This window comes from Bubalus kerabau, chromosome 20 (assembly GCF_029407905.1).
Source record: "Bubalus kerabau isolate K-KA32 ecotype Philippines breed swamp buffalo chromosome 20, PCC_UOA_SB_1v2, whole genome shotgun sequence".
NCBI lineage: Eukaryota > Metazoa > Chordata > Mammalia > Artiodactyla > Bovidae > Bubalus > Bubalus kerabau.
The window spans coordinates 54,058,792-54,075,038 of record NC_073643.1 but is presented as its reverse complement, the minus strand read 5'-3'; the positions used below and the strand labels follow the sequence as shown (position 1 = coordinate 54,075,038).

Sequence of the window (16,247 nt, the reverse complement as noted above, 5' to 3'; positions counted from 1 at the left end):
TGGTTGAGGAATTAAGATCCCACAGCACTGCCCTCCCCCACCCAAAAAAAAATTCTCAACACAGAATTTTATAGCCAGCTAAAATACCACCCAAGTTTAAGGGTAATAAAGACATTTTCAGACATTTTGTGCATATGCCCTTAGATATTGTGATACAATAAGAAATATATATTTGGTCTTTGTCCCTGATTCCTGACACAGAGCTCCAAAAACCCTTGTAACTTTCTGAGTTGTAGGGCTGATAAGAGCATCTTCTGTTGTAATACTTGCCTTTTGTTCTGAGTTCCCAACCCAAGAGCTTCTAAAACCCTTGGAATTTTCTAAGTAATAGGGGTAAGAGAAGTCAGCCATGCCTGTGTTTATGCTAATGAGGTAACTCTTTGTGGGCCCCTCCATAGCTTCAGAATGAGAACTGGTTGCCAGAAGAACCAACTGTGTGATTAGAGGTTTGGAACTTTCAGCACCACCTCGCTGCCTCTAGAGAGGGGAGAGGGACTGGAGATGGTGTTAATCACCAGTGAGCAATGAGTTAATCAGTCATGCTTACTTAAAAATACCATTCTAGCAAATTCTCAAACCTGAAGAGGGGGATTGTGGGGAACCCCACTGCTCTTCTGACCTTATAACTGATTGGTCAAAAGTACAAGTGGCCCAGACTTGCAGTTGGCATCTGAAGCAGGAGCAGTCTGGTGGAACTGTTAGGGGTCCACACTACCTCTACATAGTGTCAGATTTGAATTCAATTGTAGGATACTTTGACCGCCTGATGCAAAGAACTGACTCATAGGAAAAGACCCTGATTCTGGGAAAGATCGAAGGCAGGAGGAGAGCAGGATGACAGAGGATGGGATGGTTGGATGGTATCACTGACTCAACGGACATGAGTTTGAGCAAACTCCAGGAGATGGTGATTGACAGAGAAGCTGGCGTACTGCAGTCCATGGGGTTGTAGAGTCAGAAGTGACTGACTGAACTGAACTGTAGGATACCAGTTGGTGTCTGGAAAGTTGGAGAATTGGTTGGTGTGAGAACAGAGCCAACACATTTGGTGTCAGATATGCTGTGAGTTAAAAACAGTTCATAGTACACCCTTTTTAAAGACGCTCTGCTAGAAGACACTTTTCACCAGAAAAAGGAAATTGATTTAAAAGAGAATTAAATGGGATCCAAGAAACAGGGATTCCAGTACAGGTTAGGGGAAAGGAATTCCCCTATATATATCTAGTATAGATATATCACAAGAACAAACTGATAGAGTAGTTGATGGAACATGTTAAAGGGAGTTCAGTACTTTATTATCTTCAGGGGAAATAGGCTTTATACCAACAAAGAAATGCAATCATAGTATACATCTTGGCTTGGCTACAAATAGTATTCACATAGACCTAATAAGGCAACTCTTAATGCTAATTTAATCAAAATTTGTCATAATTCTATAGAAAAATTGAGAGTAAGCGGAGTAGTATGTGACAAAAGCATTAGAACAAAATCCTAATCTTCCATCATAAAAATTAAATAGATAACATCATAGTTATATTTTGCTGCATAACAAATTACCCTAAAACTTAGTGACTTAAAATATCAGGTATTTATTGCCTCACAGTTTCTGTGGGTCATGAGTTGAGAAGCCCCCATGGGGTTGCAGTCCAGATGTCACCTTGGGCTGTACCCCTGTGGACCTCTCCTTAGTGAAAGTCACTCAGTCGTGTCCAACTCTTTGCAACCCCATAAACTATATACAGCCCATGGAACGCTCCAGGCCAGAATACTGGAGTGGGTAGCCGTTCCCTTCTCCAGGAGATCTTTCCAACCCATGGATTGAACCCAGGTCTCCTGCATTGCAGGCGGATTCTTTACCATCTGAGCCACCAGGGAAGCCCGGACCTCTCCTTTGGGTATGTTGTTACCTGGCTTCCCTGAGAGTACGTGATCCAGGAGAGACAACCAGAAGAATTTCCAGTGTGTTCTGTGATCCAGCCTCGAATGTGACCTACCGTCATCACTTCTGCTACGTTCCATCAGTCATGCAGACCAACCCTGAGACATTGTGGGAGGGGCCTGCACAGGGACATGGATGCCAGGAGACAGGGGTCAGTTAGGAGCTGTTCAGAGGCTGACTACCACAAGTAATAACTAGCAGTGAAAATTCAAGAAATAATTGTTGTTGTTTATCTGCTAAGTCGTGTCCACCTCTTTTCTGACCCCATGGACTATAGCCTGCCAGCCTCTTCTGTCCATGGGATTTCGCAGGCAAGAATACTGGAGTGAGTGGCCATTTCCCCTTCCAGGGTATCGTCCCGACCCAGGGATGGAACCTGCATCTCTTGCATTGTCAGGCGATTCTTTACCACTGAGTCACCCGAGAGGCCTCAAGAAATAATATTATAGGCATATTACTTAGAAAGGTGGAGAGAAATACCACAAGAAAGAGGCTGCCCTTAGGAGCAGGAATCGGGGGACCAGAAACTTCTGGTTTTCATTACAAGCCTTGTAGAACAATTTTAAGAAGTATTGTGTGTATTGGTGTGGTTTTTTTAAATTATGAAAAGTCCTCAGCGTGCAGCCATATAATGTCACCAACGCTGGTAGTAGAACAACACCTGGATTATATGAGGAACATGTAGAATCTGAATCTGGTTAAGGATCCTTTGGTATTTAGAAGGTGGTGTGCCTGTTCTTAAAGCAGTTAATAGATAATAAACCTAAAGTTCAGTGAAAAAGAGGACACGGTGACACAGCCTCAGCTAGAATCCTTGAATAAATGTGACCCAAAGAGATGAGTATGAGGTAGTGAAATGGCTTTGGCATTTCACTAATGCGGGACTTGGATGAAAAAGGAAGGAAAAAACCAGACTGTTTTGCTCTTTCTGATGAGTAGAAAGTTCTTAAGTGGAAATGTTTATGTGTCTTGGAGCTATAAATGGCAAAGCTTGTTAAAAGGAATATCCTTTTGGCAGACAGTGGGAAAGCACTTTGGAGAACTCCCTAGGATTAAGGATGTGTCCGTGAGGGTTTGGTACAGATTAGAAAGAGTCAGCCTCTGTCCCTGTGAGCCCTGTGAGCTGTGCAGAGCGCCAGCCAGTCCACAGCCCGAGTCCTTCCAGCTGCTGCCAGGGTCACGTTCCTAAGAGAACTCTGGGCTCCTTGTGGTCTACCACAGCCCGCTTGGCACCCCGGGACCCCATAATATCTGTGCCCATGGTATGTGCTCTGTCCTTGATCCCCACATGTGCCCCTGCCCCCCAGCACTTTTCAAGCCTGGTCTTATTTCTCATGTGTTTACTCTTCTTGAGGAGCCTCCTGTTAGGTGCTTCAGGGCTCTTGGCTAGTTTGTGTCTTCCATCTGAAAATTGGGATCAGGAAAAAGGGTTCAGGAAGTCAGGTCTTTGAGTTGCTAGGAGATGTGTGGAGGGGTGCAGTGAAGACTGCTGTGTAAATAAAAACTTCTAACTACTTTAATACCTCTTAAAAATGTGCTATTTGCATTCTCCTACTATAACTGAGTATGCTGAGTTTAAAGTACTTCAGGGTCTTTGTGGAACGCCTTGGCCATCACGTACTGGGATGCCTTCAATACCCCTCCACTGGGCAGACAGTTGACCTGTGGAAGGAATAGGGTGGGCTTTCACATTTACGTTGCTCAATGTCTGTCTTTGTATTTTCCTTTGCCCACAGATCGGAGACCACAAATTCAGTGCTCACCGGATCGTCTTAGCAGCCTCTATCCCGTATTTCCATGCTATGTTTACAAATGACATGATGGAGTGCAAGCAGGATGAGATTGTAATGCAAGGAATGGACCCAAGGTGTGAAGTTTGTCCCTCAGGTTCCACAGCCTGCTTTCAGCCTTGTGTTTGGTGCCCTTTGAGGGCCTTCCAGTGGGACCCAGGATCTAGCACAGCTCCACACACATAGTAGGTGCCCAGTAAACAAGCTAGAACCTCAGCCACTGGCCTGAGACAGGGTTAAAATAAGGAGTTTTGATGTGTTTTTCCTCTATTAGAGTAACATGTCTCATAGGAACTAGGGTTCAGTACAGAGATGGTGGTGTATTATTCTCTTCACTTTTCTCCCAGCCTTATAAGCTGACAAAGTAGTCTTTCCAATAAGTGTCTTCGTTCATTACCCTTTTCCTAAGTCAGGAACAGCGTTATTCATTAGAGCTTCCTGTATGGACGGAGATGTTCTGTTTGTTGTCTCCAAAATGGTAGCCCTTAGCACATGCAACTGTTGAGCACTTGAAATGTGGCTGGTAGGACTGAGAGACGAATTTTAAGTATTATTTAATTGTAATTAATTTAAATTTGATTTTAGGGGAATCCCCTAGTTGTCCAGTGGTTAGCACTCCACACTTTCACTGCCAGGAGCCCAGGTTCAGTCCCTGGTTGGGGAACTAAGATCCTGCAAGCCACACAGCATAGCCAAAAAAATAAATAAATAATAATAAATTTAGTTTTAAATAGCCATGTGTGATTTAAATACTCTCCTGATCAGGAGAGTTTTTCCATGAAGAGAATCTAGATGTAAGGACAACTTTAAATAAGTGCATAAATGATGCACTTTCAGTGTTTCCAGTTCTGCCTCCTGACCCTAAAATTAATCTAGGGCAGAATTTCTCAGCCTCAGCACTACTGACATCTGGGGACAATGATTCTTTGTTATGGAGGGCTTTCTGGGACACTGAAAGATGTTTAGATGGGACATATTTCATAGTATGCCTTTTTTATTTTTCTCCCTGGAGAAGGGAAAGGCTACCCACTCCAGTATTCTGGCCTGGAGAACTCCATGGGCTACAGTCCATGGGATCGCAAAGAGTCAGACACGACTGATCGACTTTCATTTTCTTATGCCTTTTTTGGGCCTTGAGAGGAAAAAGGCGTATTTATATGACGTAAAAGAGTGGACTGCAAGTCTGTGAATGGGGGCTGTTTGTTCATAACCTCGGCTACATGCAGAGGTCCATTGCACCTACTCTGCCTGGCGTTGTGCTGGGGTCTGGGCACATAGCAGCGAAGAGGACACACAGGATGACTCTTGTTGGGGGAGACGAGAAACAAACCAGTGACTCTAAAATATTAGCCAGCAACCTATCCTTTGTCACCCGACTTCTTAATCTGCCAGCGGTGAAAACTCGAAAGAGCAGCTAGGAGACTGTGCGGTATCCTGTGGATAACTGAAGGTGACCTGCCCTAGCACATGGCGAGGGTTTATATACCCACTGCAGGGGTGCAGTCTCAGGCCAGCTACCTGTGAGGAGAGACACAGCAACGTGTCTATCTCCACGGGCAGTTGAACATGCTCTTCTCTGAGGTCTGCGTCTGATGGAGCCGTGCTAATCGCCACGTGCCATCCAAGCGCCTCATTTAACAGGTAGACGGAGCACCTGTGATCTGTGTTGCTGTAGGCACTGAGACACAACGTTGAGGAAACAGCACCTCTTATTACGCCAGCTTTCTGGTAGCTGCGATCTGGCAGTAGACAGCCACATACAGCTGGGAAGCAAAAAGAAAAGCAGACAAAGGCTAGCGAATGATGGTGGGGGTCCATGCTATCTCAAGGTGATCAGGGAAGCCCTCTGTGTTGAGGTGACATTTGAGATGAAGTGAGGGAGTAAGCCATCCAGGAGAGGAGCCCTCCAAACAGAGGGAGCCGCCAGTGCAAAGGCCCTGAGGTCAGAGTGTGTTCAACATGTTGGAACAGAGTAAGGGGAAGAGTGGAAGGTGATGAGGTCAGAGGTGGAGGGGCCAGACCACATACAGCCCTACAGACAGAACTTGGATTGCATTCTTGGTGTGAACTGGAAGGCAGAAAAAGCCTCATGCTGAAAGTTTATCCCAAGGAAATAATCGGAAAACATTATTTGTAATAGCTATTATGCTTACCAATAAAGAAAGAAATTATAGCATATTTATGTGTTGGACTACTATTTAGCACCCGTTAAAAATGTTAAACGTGGGGAGTTTGCTGGTGATCCAGCGGTTAGGACTTGGTGCTCCCACTGCCATGGCCTGCGTTCAGTCCCTGATTGCATAACTGAGACCTTGCAAGCCTCACAGTGCAGCCAAAAAAACCATGAATACAGTGTAGAAACATCAGAAAGGGCTTCAAAATGATTATATCCATACAACTTCAGCATGCAGCCAAGTAGGAAATGAAAATGAACCTAGAAATGACTACAGTTGACTCATTCAGTGGTGAGATTCTGGGTTGTTGCTTTCTCTTTGTAGAACTTTCTGTAATAAAAATATTTGGGCAGTAAGGACACCCTAAGAAGTAGAAGTATAGCTATGGTGAAATGATTATCCTTTTCAGGTAGATTCTCAAAGGACACAGGCTAATTGTATCTGCGAGTGGGGGGCCACCCATTCTCAGCTAACGGTGTCAGCTCACTGAGGGCACGAGTCTCCTGTAAGCCAAGCCCCATCTCTGAAGAGCATCTTTCCTCTTTGCTCTAGTGCCCTGGAAGCTCTGATCAACTTTGCCTACAACGGCCACCTCGCCATTGACCAGCAGAATGTGCAGTCATTGCTGATGGGGGCGAGTTTCCTGCAGCTGCAGAGCATCAAAGACGCCTGCTGCACGTTCCTCCGAGAACGGTGAGGTGATGTGATGGGCGTGGCCTGTGGTGGCGAGCAGACCATCTCATTTCTGGAATCCTCTGCCAGTTTGCTGAGTCTTGGGGGCGTGGAAAGTCTTATGAAGGGAGTGAGGAGCTGGGAAGATAACTCTGCAGAAATGACGTTTCTTGAAATCATTCTGAAGCAGTACCCAGTTCTTTGGGATGCACCTTTGAGGAGTAGGATTTATGGAGCCCTGCCTGCACTCTCCCTTGGCCTGACGTGTATGTCCTCTCCTGGTCCTCTGCAGTCTGACCAGCCACCTCCAGATTTGGTCAGCATTGCCTAACTGTTCCACAGCTGTCTCCGTCTTTGTGTGGATCCTTCCCCTGCTTGAATTTCTTAGCCTTCCTTTTTCCTTCTGCTCTGAAATACCCCTGCCAAACTTCACCTCCTAGAATTCTCTGTCCCCTTTAACCTTTAATCCCCTGGGAACAATCATTGTATGCTTTTAGGGTAAGGGCCATGCATTATGGCCTTACCTAAGTCCAACGCTTGGCCTTGACCTTTTGAGGACTTGAGCAGATAAAAAGGCTCTTCCTCTCCCTCAAGAGGCAGAGATCTTAGTCACAAAGTAAAGGCAACTCTGAACACGGGAGGCCCAGTGCTGAGGGTTAGTGCTGGGCCACACACAGGCAGAGACAAGCCAGAACAACACCCCACAGCGCTCCTCTGTCTGTGGTCTCTCCAGGGCCTGGCTCCAGCTGAGCTCCCCTGATCACGGGGCCCCTAGTCTCAAGACCAGCATTCCTCTCGCCTCACACCTGCCCTCCTGAACCTCATCCCCTCTGAAAACCCCCCACTTCCCTCTCCCATTTCTACTCCACAAGCCCAAATCACTTAACAGCTCTGAGGACCCCCACTGCTATCCACATCCTGCCCATGTGGTGCTCAGGGGCATCAGTGAGCACTGCCGTGTGTGCAGCTGGTCTCAGCAACCGTGGGAATGATGCTAACACGCAGGGGCACCCTTTGCTGGTTTCATTGGGAGGTGGGTGGTCCTGTTTGGATTTTGGAGTGGAGACCATGTAGTGAGTGCAGCCCCAAAGCCTGACTTGACCGGCCCTGAGATGCCTTCTGGGTCAAGCTGCGTGTGGCAGGCCGTGGGGCACTCACTGTCCTACTCCTGTGTGAGCTTAAGGACACGGACTGGACTTGATTCATCCCTATATTCCCACAGAACTTGGAGACTGACTAAGGCCCTCTGGAAGGGAGGAAAGGTGGCCATTCTCACAAGGGGACAAGAGCGCCACCTAGTGGCTTTTGAGATCCTTGCTGTCAACACTGGATCCAGGCTCTATTAGTGTCACTGAAAAGATTTTTAGACCAGTGCACTTTTTACATGCGCCAATAATGACATCTCAGGAAAAGGTGCTTAAACACAAAGCCTGATGTTTTGAGTCCATCCTTGACATTTTTCTGTTCAGCACTGGGAGCCCCCTTCTGAAGCCTAAGTTCACACCTTATTCCTGTTTTTTATTCCCTGCCACAGGCCCCAGAGGCTTGGCCTCCTTTCTGTTTTCTTTTCAATGGCTGCCATCACTGCCTGAGTTTCTGGGGGGTGATTCTCCCTGAGCCTGACTGCAGAGTGTGAGGGGGTCTCCCAGCTGCCCCCTTGACGACAAGTACGTGGGCCCTTCACTTTCAAGGTCTGATTACTAAAGACTTGAGGGAAGCCATCCTGAGCGGTAGTGGAAAGGCCAGGGCTTGACAGAGCACAGAGAAGGTATGAAGCCATCAGAGTTCTTAGAGCAGTAGTTCCTGAGGCCGCTCTGCCTGTGAGGTCTGCAGTCTGCTGATATTTTTTTCCCCATGAGATTGGGGTTAATTTTTTTCTCTTGACCCCTTTGCCAGCCTTCAGATGAATGGACGTCCTTGTTTTTAGGTGGACATTAGAAGTTGGTATTTTCCAAAATCTCCTTTCAGAACTGGATCGGAACATCAGATGCACCCGTAAACCAAGCCAGTAACTTACTCAATTCAAGTCGCCGCTTCCTGCCTCCGATAAAGCATTGCATCTTATCCTGGTCAAACAGTGTCAGCCTGGAAGGAGGCTGGGAAGCGGCTCTTGACAGATGTGGGCCTCTGTCGGCCCTGTGGGTTACTGTCCCTCTTGTCTCCCTCCTTCTCCTGAGTGGCCCCCTCTCCTGCACAGCTCTCCCTCCTCCTTCCCCACCAGTTGGCTTTCATACGGGCTCCCCACATCCCATCCTCTTAGATGGGAAAACCCACTTCAGTGGAAGGTGTGTTTTGCACTCAGTATCATGGCAAGCCAGTCAAAGGTGAGATGCAAGAATCCTGACCAGAGGGAGGGGTTGACATGTGTCCCAGGCAGCAGTGTGGATCGTCCTTTCCCACGTCTGTGGACTCTACCAGCTCCCATCCATGGCATTTGAACCCTCTTGATGTCAGAGCAGTGGAGTTGAGTGAGCATGTGCTTATAGAGGCTGGAGTGGGGTAGGGGGTCTCTCCTCGTATCTCATCTGCCAAATGGTTTGAGGTGCTTTGAGCAGGTCTCCTCCTGAGAAAGGCTAATGATATCTGACAGATGACACTCTGACCCTGAGCCCTGTGTTCCCCCCTGGCCATGCTGCTTGCCCAGGGGTGCTCCGTGCTCATGTTTCCTTGGCCTTTGAAACTACGCTTAGCTTTGCAAAGCAATGGACAGAGCCAGCTCAGGCTGGAACAAAAAACAACTATATAGAATTTAGTCTAGTCTTAAACCAGGCTCCCGAGATGCTCCGCCTTCTCAGTCCCTGACAGGTCTGCTGCTGGGGGGCAGTGCTGAATATTGGTTGGTAAGTATAGCTTACTGTAACCCTTAAATCAATAGGGGTGGGAGAGGAGAGAAGGCATTCTCACAAGGAAAGGTCAACCTGGGCAGTTTTTAATGTAATATTTACCATCTCCCACCACAAGACTATCAGTAACAAAATCAAAATAAGAAAAGCCTTGTCCCTCAGGGTCTACTGGTACCATCAAGATTTCGGAACCACATTGAGCTCACTGGGAATTTTCTCAGATGCAATAATAGTTCAAAAAACAAGCATACTAGAAAGTACTAGAAATTAAACCTTCAGCTGACTTCATACCAGACACCATGCTGAGTGCATTTCCTACGTTCCTGCCTAATGGCCACAGCCCCAGGAGGTGGGTAGCTTTTCTAGTTGAGGTTACTACTGACACTTGAGGAGCCTAAGGAATCCCCCCAAGTCGCCCAGGGTGGCAGGGCCAGAATTGAACCCCGGGTTTCCCTGGCTCTGATGAGCACACGTCTGCCTGAGGGCTTTGGGAACGTTCAGTCTCAGCATCCCCACTTGCTTGTAGAGAGACTGTGAGCACATTTCTTTGTTTTTCTGAGCCTCAGTTTTCCACCTAAAAATGAGCGCAATTACTGTTATTTTGGGGTGTTGTTTAAAAGATCCTAGAGAGGGACTTCCTTAATGATCCAGTGGCTAAGACTCTGCTCCCAATGCAGGGAGCCCAGGTTCAATTCCTTGGTTGGGAAACTAGATCCCACATGCTGCAACTGAAAAAGAACCTCATGATGCAACTAAGAGCTGGCCCAGCCAAATAAATATTTAAAAAAAAAGAGAGATCCTAAAGAATATGTATGGAAGGCCTGGCGCCACATAAGTAATGCGTCTCACTGTTGTCTGAGCAGCCAAGGCCCAGAGAGCCTCTTTGTGTTTATAAAAAAAATTAAAAAAGAAAAAAAGGAAAAACGTGGAAGGGGCCTGATGTAAGAGAAGTCATTCTCCATGTGGTTTAAACTCTCATTCTACAACTTCAGGGCCTTCCCGATGTCCAGAGGTGGACCTTCAACCAAGAATGTCAACGCCTGAAGGAAAGCACAGTTTCTCAGAATGTGCTCCGTTCTCTCCCGAAAGGTGCTTCGCAGGGCTTCCCATAGAGCTCTCTCCACCCTGGCGACACCCGAGTCCCAAGAGGCAGACGTTTTTGAGGAGAATCTGCCTTAGTTTTATACCTTTAACAAGTGGAGTCCCAGAGAGGCTCCGCCTATGTCACCCAGGGAGTTTCCAACAAAGCTGAGGGCCAAGCTTGTGTATTTTCCCCATTCTGTAGCTCCGCCCAGAACCAACTCGAGAATGACGCAAGATCAGGTTCCTCTCTTAACTTTCTTCTTCTCACCTTCTCTTATGCCAAAAGGCTTCACCCCAAAAACTGCCTGGGCGTGCGCCAGTTTGCCGAGACCATGATGTGTGCCCTGCTGTACGACGCGGCCAACAGCTTCATCCACCAGCACTTTGTGGAGGTGTCCATGTCAGAGGAGTTCCTGGCCCTGCCCCTGGAGGACGTGCTCGAGCTGGTGTCTCGGGATGAGCTGAACGTGAAATCGGAGGAACAGGTCTGTAGGGCAGAGTCTGCAGGTGACATGGGGGGCTGCTGTTCTTTCTCATCTTTGGAAAAAGTAAAACAGAAGACAGTGCAGATCGTGGTGTGTGTGCCCCGTTGCTGCTTATGGGTTCACTTTATCATACCATCTGCACATTTCATGAGAACTTTTTTCCCACACATTTTAGCGTCTAAATAATACTCAGCTGATTTTATCAACTGTGTGGTCCTCATTCTTCGATGTTTGGGTTATTTTCCAAAATTTACTCTTAGAAGTAATGTTTCCGTGAACTGGAAATGAGCACAGATAACTTCTTGAAAGAGTCTTACTCTAAAGGTGAGTAGAGATGGGGCAGTGGCTAGGGGGCATATGAAGTCAAGAGGGTCTTGATTGTTTTAAGATGAGAGAAATTACAGTACAATTGGACTGTTGATGGGAATTTTCCAGAAGAGGGAAGAATTGGAAATGTAGGAGAAAGGGGAGATTGTTGTCCTGGGGTAAATGAGAATGGACAGAGTGTAGGGTACAGGGAGGGTGTCTGAGAGGAGCTCGGGCCCCTCATGTCCAAGGCAAAAAGGAGAGCCCACGCCCAGCACAGTGGGAAGGGCGGTGCTGAGAGAGTCTGCTCACATTGTCTTCTGGTTTGTTCCTGTGTTCTCAACTGAGAGCGAGGGTGAAGGAAGAATGTTAGACATCTGAGGAGAGATGAAAAGGTACGAGCTAGGCATCGAAGAAAGAGGGGAGAGTAAATAGACGAAGCTCGGGTCTTGGAGAGGGCTGGATAGGAGGTAGAGCCGGGTGAGATCTGCAGTCTCAAATGTCACATAAGCTGGTTGGCCCTGTTGTGTGTTGTCTGTCAGCTGTATGTACTGGTGCAGGGTAGAGAGTGGGTTGCATTTAAAGAGCTGGGCTTCATCAGGGTACTCATGTTTTTTCCAGGTAAGTGTGACTAAGAGAAATAGGAGACTAACATGGGCATGATAACCCATGGAACCCGTGTAGGTGAGAGAGCTAAGGAAATGGGCTGGAGGGGGACCTGAGAGGGAGGTGTGGGGTGAGGGAGAGCCATGCCAAAGGCTAGGTAGAGTTGGTTGCTGAGCTGGAAGGACTGGAGGCAGTGGTCAGGTGCTGCTCCTGCTAAGTCGCTTCAGTCATGTCCGACTCTGTGCAACCCCATAGACGGTAGCCCACCAGGCTCCGCCGTCCCTGGGATTCTCCAGGCAAGAACACTGGAGTGGGTTGCCATTTCCTTCTCCAATGCGTGAAAGTGAAAAGTGAAAGGGAAGTCGCTCAGCCCTGTTCGACTCTTCGTGACCCCATGGACTGCAGCCCACCAGGCTCCTCTGCCCTTGGGATTCTCCAGGCAAGAGTACTGGAGTGGGGTGCCATTGCCTTCCCTGGGTCAGGTGCTAGTACACTTAAAATCATGGAAGGTACTGGCCAAGCGAGGTGTGGGTGATTATAGGGTCCTCTCAGGATAAAGACAACACCTTAGAGTGGTCAGGAAAAGCTTAAATGAGGGGCTTCCCTGGTGGATCAGTAGCTAAGGCTTCATACCCCCAGTGCAGACGGCCCAGGTTTGATCCCTGAGCCGGCACCACAGGGAACTGGTACCACAGGCCGCAGCTAAGAGTTTGCATGCTGCAACTAAGATCCCACGCAGCCTAATTAATTACAAAAGAAAAGCTTAAATGAAAGCGGACGGTTTTAGTAGCCAGAGAGGAGTGAAGGTCATCCTTTCTGTTGAACAAAAGTGTGGTGCAGGTTGTCTTAAGAGGACAGTGAGTTGGAGGGCGATGAGGGCTGGGCAGTGAAGGGCATCAGCTGCAGGGTTTGGGGGAGGTGTATTTGGACCCGGCACTACAGACAGCCGGAGCACCATGGCAGCAAGGCCTCTGCTCAACTGGCCACGGGTCTGGGGGTATCATGAAGCTGTACCTTGGCCAAAGGAGCCCCAGGCTCCATCAGACACTCGGCAGAGATGTTAGTCCCAGCTCAGCTCCTTTCCTTAAAGTCCAAAGAGTCCTCTCCCCTGCATGTTAGTGACCATCAAAGAAGCAAAGCCTGAGCTCAGTAACATGGACCCTGAGATTTGGAGGAGCACGCCCCATCCCAGGAGCAAGGGGCCCTGCCCCTGATTCGTCCACTAGTTAATGTGGCCCAGGGCAGCTCGCATCTACTCTGATACATTCTTCAAGGGCCTTTGGGCTTCAGAGGGAGAGATGCTTGTGACTGGAGCCCCCAGGGAAGGCTCCTTGGAGAACCCAGTTCTGAATCCAGGCCTTAAAGAAATGGGAATGAGTTCAGATGGAAAGGAAGAGATGCGGGCATTCTAGGTGAAGGGGACAGCCGGCCTGCCTAGAGAAGAGGATGCAGGAGCTGCGGGAATTAAGGTCGACAGCGCTTTGTTGTAGGAGAGAGAGGAAGAAGGAACCTCGGGCAGGTTTTCATTAGGGAGTCATAATGAAAGCGAGGATGGTGTTCCAGTAACCTCGGCTTGCCCCTCAAGAGACTGGACCGGATGGGGTAGCTGGGGACGTGGAGAGAAAGCAGTGGATTCAGGAGGCAAGTCGGAGGAAAGATGGGTGGGCCCAAGGGAGTGGAGGGTTTGAGATTGGGGGGTACTGGGGTGCAGGCTCTGGATGGGGGGGTTACTACCAGCGCTCCCCTCTCTGTCGTGGCAGGTCTTCGAGGCCGTGCTGACCTGGGTCAGGTACGACCGGGATCAGAGGGGGCCCTGCCTGCCCGAGCTGCTCTCCAATATCCGCCTGCCCCTCTGCCGGCCCCAGTTCCTGTCGGACCGCGTGCAGCAGGATGACCTGGTGCGTTGCTGCCACAAGTGCAGGTGAGCGGAGGTGGGCCTGCACACGGATGCTGCCCAGGGTCTGGCGGGGAAGAGAACCTGGCTGCTTCGTTCAGGGGAAGAAGCATTTGGAGTGGTCATTCTGAATTTGTGGCACACAGGTTGATCTGCCTTCTGTCTAGAACCTAGAAGGGTCCAAGTCTGTCACGTTGAGCAGAGAAATGTGCCCTGTGGAAGCATCAAGGCAGAAGGGTCTTCCTCCCCTAAGTTATCTGAGGATTTTCTAGCATCGCCATCCATCAAGCTGTTTATGAGCCTACAGACGTCTGTATTGCGTGCCCTGACCCTGTCCTCACCAGCAGCTGACTTAGTGGTGACTTCCTGGGGCTCCTTGTCCTCCTCCGTTAACGTTAGTCAGTGTGCTGGCCTCGGGTGGGTTTGTCCAGCTGCAGTACTGGGCGGGGTGGGTGGGGCATGTTTAGGAGCAGGCAGAAATGGTACCCAGGGTAAACCAAAGAGACTGTGATGCGGCAGAGCCACCAAAACAGCTCAGGAGATGCCAGCCGTGGGGGAGGAGGTTATAAAGTAGAGCAGCAGAGGAGCGTCTGCGTCTTCCTTCTTGCTCATCACATTCCACATTCGCAGCTGGCTCAGGAGGAAGTCGGGGGGTGGGGGGGCAAGCAGTGTGAAGGTGTGTGTCAGGTTGGGCTGGAGGTGTGGCTGGAGGCAGCTGAGCCCCTGGGATGAGCAGTCTCAAGGGTGCTGTTGGGGAGTTTGAGCTTGGTTCTGTAGGCAGTGGGTAGTTACGGAAGGGTCTTAATTAGAAAACCAACCTGAAAAAAAAAAAAAAAAAAAAAGCCAACCTGGACGGCAGGGTGGAGGCCGGCCTGGAGGCAGGGGGTCTCTCAGGAGCAGTTGGCTTCTGCTGCCTCAGTCCAGGTGAGATGGTTCATCACAGGGTGTGAGTTACAGGAAAGAAAAGGAAGAGCTGGGTCTGAGCGGCAACAGGATGCAGGCAGCTTGTTGAGCCTCCCCAAGCCCAGCTAGTTTACAAAAGACTGTTTTTCTTCTATTTAGCTAGTGGAGGTGGGCTCCACTCATCTTGTCCCTCCAGTGTCGAGTAGGTCTCAGTGGTTGTGTGTAGTTTCCCTTGGACTCGCCTGCGTTCTTTGAGACCAAACCTTCCTCCTAGGCTTCCCCTGCAGTTGTAGGTGGGACCTGAAAATGTAGGGCAAGAGGAGAGAGTCCTTCCTGTCCTGGATTCTTGCACTTTATTCCAGGGACCTGGTAGATGAAGCAAAGGACTATCACCTCATGCCGGAGCGCCGGCCCCACCTGCCGGCTTTCAGAACTCGGCCTCGTTGCTGCACATCCATCGCTGGGCTCATCTATGCTGTGGGGGGCCTCAACTCAGCAGGTATCTTGCAGCTCCCCTTTATAGAGCCCCGTCTTGGCCGCCGTGGTTGAAGAAGCACCCAACAAGCTAGCCTGGTTTCCCTGCTTCCTCTCCCTGGTGCCTCTTGATTTTATATCATTGCTCTGCTGTTAGGGCATGTCAGATATTAATACTCTTGAAACAGAATATCAGAGCACAAAAGGTCTTTAGAAGTCCCACAGGCCTGGCCTTCGCAGTGAGGAAATTGAGGCTCAGAGAACTTGATCTGTATTCACACAAGTTCTTTGGGCTGAGCAAGGGCCTGGCTCCTGGGCCCACACTCATTCTCTAATATCCCATCAGCTACGGGATTTACTCGGCTCTGGATACGATATAATCAGAGACCCAGTTCTGTTACCAGGCTAATCACATCGGGTTGTGTGGCCCTCTGGGCTTAGACTCTGAGCATGTCACCGTGTAAGAAGGAAGATTCTCCAAGTACACAGGGTCTGCACTGTCAGTACTTTTCACTCTTGGACTCTTAACCTCTAGTGAAATACACGTGCCTTATAGTCCCCATGTTCTTGGCACTCTTGTGTCAGACAGTCAGGTTCTCAGGAACGCTCGCTGGAGCCCAGGCCCCTCCTGCCCACCCCAGGCGTCACTGTCGGGCGGGAGTACTCTAGGAGAGGGCAGTGGAGACTGCTGAGTCCTTGCAGTGCAGAGGCACAGGGAGTTGTCACCTAGGATGTGAAGGCCTGGCCTCTTCAGAGGCCGCCAGGCTGATGGGAGTTGGGGAGCTGGTGGGCAGTCCTGGGCAGTTTTGCTTTTGATTGAAACTTCGTGGGGAGATGGGTCCTGGCCTCTGCTGCTTGTTAACTGTATGACCTGGAAAAGGTAAGTCCTCAACTAGTGAACATAAAGCGTGGCAGGTGCTGAGTGTCCCAAAGCAGAATAAAACAGGGAAGGGGTTATTTCATTTGATCTTTTTAAAAAAAAAAAAAAACAACAGTGAAAATGGCGGGGTTGGAGTTACTCCTGCTGCCGTAGTTACCATTTGTTGAGCACGGGGTATAGTCTAGAACTCGGCTAGGT

The 16,247-nt window shown here is 49.1% G+C and overlaps 1 protein-coding gene across 4 annotated transcripts in view; it reads left to right on the top strand.

The window, feature by feature from the left end:
• Window positions 1-16,247, top strand: part of KLHL18 (kelch like family member 18) — a 51,945-nt gene that overhangs the window by 22,546 nt on the left and 13,152 nt on the right. For 2 of the 4 annotated variants that reach the window (XM_055558487.1, XM_055558485.1), the window contains exons 2-6: window positions 3,676-3,806; window positions 6,456-6,596; window positions 10,788-10,986; window positions 13,659-13,819; window positions 15,058-15,194. In XM_055558487.1, coding sequence (XP_055414462.1) covers window positions 3,676-3,806; window positions 6,456-6,596; window positions 10,788-10,986; window positions 13,659-13,819; window positions 15,058-15,194 — 769 coding nt within the window. Of the gene's footprint in view, window positions 1-3,675; window positions 3,915-6,455; window positions 6,597-10,787; window positions 10,987-13,658; window positions 13,820-15,057; window positions 15,195-16,247 lie in introns of all 4 variants that reach the window. The other 2 variants (XM_055558484.1, XM_055558483.1) reach the window with 1 other exon arrangement.